This window comes from Salvelinus fontinalis, chromosome 10 (genome assembly GCF_029448725.1).
Source record: "Salvelinus fontinalis isolate EN_2023a chromosome 10, ASM2944872v1, whole genome shotgun sequence".
NCBI classification, from domain to species: Eukaryota; Metazoa; Chordata; class Actinopteri; order Salmoniformes; family Salmonidae; genus Salvelinus; species Salvelinus fontinalis.
Window position 1 is genome coordinate 32,661,324 of NC_074674.1, and position 6,741 is coordinate 32,668,064.

Below are 6,741 nucleotides of genomic sequence, written 5' to 3' on the forward strand. Positions count from 1 at the left end.
GGCTGAACAGACTGATTGCATTTCAACTGTCATTCTGAGGAGTCAGTCTGTCCCTGTCACGCCCGGACCTTAGTATTCTTTGTGTTCTTTATTATTTTGGTTAGGTCAGGGTGTGACATGGGTGATTATGTGTTTTTGTCCTGTCTAGGGTTTTTGTATGTTTATTGGTTTTACCAGTCTAGGGGTTTTGTATGTCTATGGTTGCCTAGATTGGTTCTCAATTAGAGACAGCTGTTTATCGTTGTCTCTGATTGGGAACCATATTTAGGTAGCCATATTCCTTGAGTATTTCGTGGGTGTTTATCTATGTCTATGTTTAGTTGCTTGTGTCAGCACTATGATTATATAGCTTCATGTTCGTTTTATTGTTTTTGTATAGTTCATACCGTGTTCTTTCTTTATTAAAAGAAGATGCATTCAAATCACGCTGCGCTTTGGTCTCATCTCTATAATGAACGTGACAGTCCCCACGTATAGAGGTATTTTAGACTGACAGGTCTGGGTGTGAAGCTGGGATTTAGAGGAGTAGCCTGATGAAATTTCACCCACATCGGGCTGCCATGAATATAGAGGTCACACTCTCATGAGCCATTAGATGGAGTTACGGGGAGACATGCAGCTGATGTCCCAGTGCTCCATTCTTCTAGCTGACATTCTGTTATCATTGGAGAGAGTTATGCTAGGCCACACCTTGGACCAGACCAAGTGACTGCGCCTTTTCTTTGTTTGAGGAAATTAAACATAGAAGGTCCATAGAGCATAACTATGGAATAATATTTATAAGAATAAGGAATAACACATTTGGTTAAGGTGTAAATGCAGTGTTTAACACAGACTATAACTCAGATGTTTCCCTGTAGCTATCTCTTGATTATGTTAGAACCTGCTCTACTGACACCAGAGACAACTGGCTGGAGTTCCTCATTGTGTTTTATGAATGGATGTGAATGACTTGGAAATTGAACTACTAACTACTAACTACTAACTACTAACTACTCCCAATAATGTTGTACAATGTAAAAACCATGGACAAGTCTTTAACTGGACAAAATGAATAAATCATTAATACTGAGATGAAAAACACAATATGTCTTTAAAAAACACTTTATTTACATAAAATGTATCTATACAATACAAAATCCAGCTTATAGTGACTTAAAGTGACTGTGAGAAAGGTTAGAAAAGATGCAGTGTTTTCTCTGCAGTACATGAAGTACACATGAAACAGTGTTGGTCAAAATAAAAATGGCAACTGGGAGAATACAATCAATTCAACAGTATCACAGTATCACACCCTACAATGAGAACTAACTTTAAAATGCCATTGACAAAATGTGTCCAACTGCTGATTATTGTTTCAGGGATCAGCCTGGAAAATGTTCTTGCAGAACGTGTTCTGGAGCTCCATGTTCAGGGATCACCCACAGTCTTTCAGTGTCTACTGTTCTTGCCTGAGGAGAAATAATGCACACGGAGAAACAGTTAAATACAGACACGGGTGGAACTTCACCGTTGATGGAAGAACATGGGTGGTGACCATGAAACCTTTTATGCTTCTATAATTAAAAGAATTGATTAATGTGGATTGCATCACACTTTAAGATAGAATCCCACCATTTTTCCTTTTTCTGGCCTTTCCATTCTGCGATTTCCTCTTCAGTTGCTTGATGAGTTTGGTCACCCAGTTGTTATTGGTGGCAGGAGGAGCACACAGTCGAAGATTCTTCCTCGTGACAAACCTGTTGGCAGAAGTGACTTAGATCAGACATAGTTCCAACAATGCAGTCACACACAGCCAGAAAACATTAACTTGTGGTTAGGGTGATGTGTTACATTTGGCAACCTATTGTACAAGTGTGTGGAATGATTAATGTTGCTTACACAGTGGCAGATATCCGACATCCTCCACTGACTCTCTGGATACTGAATGACTTCACCACTCTGCGGGGAAGCTTGGCATTGGTTGTTGTCAAGCAGCAGTCCATTGCTTCATCTGTGTTTGCTGCAGACACACACGCACACACAAACACAGGTTAGACTATCCCTTCTGTGTATCTTTGTGTATTCTCTCTGTGTTTGGCATTCTACTAAAATTACATGTCAACATTCTCTTGAGAAGACAACGAGCATATTCAGTTCCACAGATAATAATAACAACTAGTGATCAAGACACAGCATTATGTAATCAAGACGTTATTATAGTAGTTACTATGATAACAACTTGGAGTAAAAGTAAATAATAACAGTAGCTCTGCAGTAGAAGAGAGGATCTCACCTGCTGCATGGCTCCAGAGGACTGATGTCAACAGAAGAAGTGCAGCCAACCGTAAGGACATCCTGTCTTAGTTGTTCTCTGTCTATGTCTTAATATTTGAAACAAGGATGTGCAGATAAATGGGCTGCTGTGGTCCAGGCACAGCTTTATATCCTCACCGCACAACTCCTTTCACTTTCCCTCCCCTCAAGTCATGCACCCATTTCCCGTAAACCATGTTCAGCTCAGCACGCCCCTCAACTCTCACCTTTAAAACAAACAAAGATAAAGTAGGCTCTGCCAGTGCTTTTCCATGGAGTTGAAGGGTACTTTCTCTGCAGTTACAACTGCCGGAAATATCTCTAAATCATTCTCACCGTTGATGGGGAGATACAGTTGAAGACGGAGGTTTACATACACCTTGGCCAAATACATTTGAACTCAGTTTTTCACAATTCCTGACATTTAATCCTAGTAAAGATTCCCTGTCTTAGGTCAGTTAGGATCACCACTTTATTTTAAGAATGTGAAATGTCAGAATAATACTAGAAAATTATTTATTTCAGCTTTTATTTCTTTCATCACATTCCCAGTGGGTCAGAAGTTCACATACACTCAATTAGTATTTGGTTGCCTTTGGTTGCATTGCCTTTAAATTGTTTAACTTGGGTCAAACGTTTCAGGTAGCCTTCCACAAGCTTCCCACAATAAGTTGGGTGAATTTTGGCCCATTCCTCCTGACAGAGCTGGTGTAACTGAGTCAGGTTTCTAGGCCTCCTTGCTCGCACACACCTTTTCAGTTCGGCACACACAATTTCAATAGGATTGAGGTCATGGCTTTGTGATGGCCACTCCAATACCTTGACTTTGTTGTCCTTAATCCATTTTGCCAGAACTTTTGAAGTGTGCTTGGGGTCATTGTTCATTTGGAAGACCCATGTGCGACCAAGCTTTAACTTCCTGACTGATGTCTTGAGATGTTGCTTCAATATATCCACATACTTTTCCTCCCTCATGATGCAATCTATTTTGTGAAGTGCACCAGTCCCTCCTGCAGCAAAGCACCCCCACAACATGATGCTGACACCCCCGTCCTTCACGGTTGGGATGGTGTTCTTCGGCTTGCAAGCCTCCCCCTTTTTCCTCCAAACATTAGAATGGTCATTATAGCCAAACAGTTCTATTTTTGTTTCATCAGACCAGAGGACATTTCTCCAAAAGGTATGACCTTTGTCCCCATATGCAGTTGCAAACCGTATTCTGGCTTTTTTTATGGCGGTTTTGGAGCAGTGGCATCTTCCTTGCTGAGCGGCCTTTCAGATTATGTTGACATAGGACTCGTTTTACTGTGGATATAAATACTTTTGTACCGGTTTCCTCCAGCATCTTCACAAGGTCCTTTGCTGTTGTTTTGGGATTGATTTGCACTTTTCACACCAAAGTACGTTCATCTCTAGGAGACAGAACGCGTCTCCTTCCTGAGCGGTATAACGGCTGCGTGGTCCCATTGTGTTTATACTTGCGTACTATTGTTTGTACAGATGAACGTGGTACCTTCAGGCGATTGGAAATTACTCCCAAGGATGAACCAGACTTGTGGAGATCTCCAATTTTTTCTCTGATGTCAATGAGCCTATCAGAAGCTCCTAAAGCCATGACATAATTTTCTGGAATTTTCCAAGCTTTTTGAAAGGCACAATCAACTTAGTGTATGTAAACTTCTGACCCACTGGAATTGTGATACAGTGAATTATAAGTGAAATAATCCATCTGTCACAATTGTTGGAAAAATTACTTGTGTCATGCACAAAGTAGATGTCCTAACCGACTTGCCAAAACTATAATTTGTTCACAAGAAATTTGTGGAGTGTTTGAAAAACTAGTTTTAATGACTCCAACCTAAGTCTATGTAAACTTCCGACTTCAACTGTATAATGAAATCAGTCAATTGAAATAAATAAATTAGGTGGCACAGCCATGGCCCGCCATGGCCCACCCACTTGGTACCAGGCCCACCTACTTGGGCGCCAGGCCCAGCCAATCATAAGGAGTTTTTTCCCAAAAAAGGGCTTTATTACAGACAAAAAGTCTCCTCAGTTTCATCAGCTGTCCGGGTGGCTGGTCTCAAACGATCCCGCAGGTGAAGATGCCAGATGTAGAGGTCCTGGGCTGGCGTTGCTACACGTGGTCTGCGGTTGTGAGGCCAGTTGGACGTACTGCCAAATTTTCTAAAATGACATATGGTAGAGAAATGAACATTTTATTCTCTGTTAACAGCTCTGGTGGACATTCCTGCAGTCAGCATGTCAATTGCACACTCCCTCAAAACTTGAGACATCTGTGGCATTGTGTTTTGTGTCAAAATTGCACATTTTTGAGTGGCCTTTTGTCCCCAGCACAAGGTGCACCTGTATGATGATCATGCTATTTAATCAGCTTCCTGATATGCCACACTTTTCAGGTGAATGGATTATCTTGCCAAAGAAGAAATGCTCACTAACAGGGATAAACATATTTGTGCACAAAATTAGAATCTTTTTGTACGAATGGAACATTTCTGAGATCTTTTATTTCAGCTCATGAAACATGAAACCAACACTTTACATGTTGCATTTATGTTTTTGTTCAGTATATATGGGTAAACCTATTATCAGGGATGTCACCACATTCCATGTGAAGTTGTCTTGTTTAATTGTTGCTTTTAGATAGGTTGGTGACAATTAGCCTCCTAGTGTCCATCACAACGTAGCATCCCTGGTGCATCACAACCCAGCATCACAGGGGCTCATTATGTGACACAGGAAGGAAACATACTCCCTGTGCAAGTAATACTGGAGGGTGTGCATCTTTCTGTGTGGGAGGATGTTGATGTGTATATGAGAGAATCTTTTTGTGTGTGGATGAGTGTTTTCAACTAAACCTGACCTAGACACTCTCGTATATGTCTGTGAGTGGATGAGTGTGCATATATCCATTTGTGGAGTATGGAGGGACGCTGGACATGTAGAGAAGGAGAGGATGAAACAAGCACAGAATCATCTGCAGTCTCCCCTACAGCTCTCCTGATACCCAGACAGACTGAAGACAGGGAGACACCAGACAGTGCAGCTAGAGCCAGTCACTCAGGGTTGGACGGCTAGAGGAAAGTGCGGAGGCTGTGTGATATTTCACAGAGAGCTGTAGGATGTTGGAAAAACAACATCAGAAGTTTGAAAGCAACGGGATGATAAGTGACAATTCTTGTTTGTCTGACTGCCTGTCATCCTCACTCTAAAGGTGATTTTAAGGAAATGCATAAAAAACACAAGCATAGGGACATTGTTATGTGACTATGTTTGAAATAATGTCTATATCAGCATTTAGCTGGGATAGTCTAACTTTATTATTGTCTGAGAAATCCAGATCTTTCAGAGCCCGATGGCCCATTACAGGTCAACACTACCACCTTGTGGTAAGAAAGTGACACTGCACACCCTGACAGTCAAGTAAGAAAGGAGGCGGGGCACACGGGAATTATGCAAAGCTTGTTAAGGAAAATGGTTAAATAAAAGAAACAAGCAATTTAATGGTGTAAGCTAACATCAATTCTTAAGGTATGATTTTTGTGGGAGTGTACTGTAATAACCTGGCTAGATTATAAATGAACAAATGCGTTTAAGAATTCCCGGTTTATTAACCAAACTCAACACAGGCTACTGTTTGGTCGTAGCCCACGCCAAGTAAATCAACCAAGGAAAATCATATCAAACAACGGTGACTCATCTCTTGTTAAGTCCAGACGTAAAAAGATACAACAATGGTTAAGCATGCGGTGCACCCCCCTCCACCAAGCACAAATATGCTCTGCACCGGAACATTCCAGGCATTCCTGTGGTTGGCAGATAGCAGGTTGACTGGACCCCGCGAACACTGGTTACTGGTAAGTACAACACAACAAACAGCATAACTCATAACACACAACTGTCTGTGCGGGTTTCTACAACAGATACTGTTCCTTCTTAGTTGATGTGTTTCTTGTCAACGAGATAACTTTATAGCAGTAGATGGAGGTGGTAGCATCACTCACTCTAGCCCTACTTACTGCAGGGGTAGGCAACCTTGGTCCTTTAGGGCCCTAGTCACGTTTAATTTTTATTTATTTAAATGACCTGGAAGACCAGGGGCCTCATTTTAAACGTTGCGTAGACACAAAAGAAGGCTTAAGCCACTTTCTAAACAAACTTTGTGATTTATAAAAAAGTAACTTGAGAATGTGCGGTCCTCTACTAACACTTTGACCCATACGTACGCACATAAACTGGAGAAATGAGGAACTGCGACTCCGATGGCAGAAGGATGAAACGCTTTGAAAGTGATACCTTTGTGTAAAATAAATCAAAATATTACCTGTCACGTATTATATATTATTAAGAGTTCCCTGGAGTGCACACAAAAAACAAGATTTAGGATAATAAATACAAACATTTGTTAGTGCAAAAGAACCCCTC

At 41.2% G+C, this 6,741-nt stretch overlaps 1 protein-coding gene across 1 annotated transcript; it reads right to left on the reverse strand.

Annotated features, from left to right (window-relative positions):
* Window positions 1–1,088: 1,088 nt before the first annotated feature.
* On the reverse strand, window positions 1,089–3,827 carry LOC129863235 (C-C motif chemokine 19-like). The gene is made up of 4 exons (XM_055935145.1): window positions 2,276–3,827; window positions 1,882–2,002; window positions 1,615–1,739; window positions 1,089–1,451 (listed from the first exon to the last, which is right to left on the reverse strand). The coding sequence occupies exons 1-4, from the start codon at window positions 2,334–2,336 to the stop codon at window positions 1,432–1,434; spliced, it is 327 nt and encodes a 108-aa protein (XP_055791120.1). The 5' UTR covers window positions 2,337–3,827; the 3' UTR covers window positions 1,089–1,431.
* Between the last annotated feature and the right edge of the window lie 2,914 nt (window positions 3,828–6,741).

Bases quoted from the DNA above. Each gene is read 5' to 3' on its own strand.
- LOC129863235 (XM_055935145.1), bottom strand. From the start codon at position 2,336: ATGTCCTTACGGTTGGCTGCACTTCTTCTGTTGACATCAGTCCTCTGG. The intron at 2,003-2,275 runs GTGAGATCCTCT...GTGTGTCTGCAG, and splicing joins CCTCTGGAGCCATGCAGCAG to CAAACACAGATGAAGCAATG. The intron at 1,740-1,881 runs GTAAGCAACATT...TTCTGCCAACAG, and splicing joins TGTCGGATATCTGCCACTGT to GTTTGTCACGAGGAAGAATC.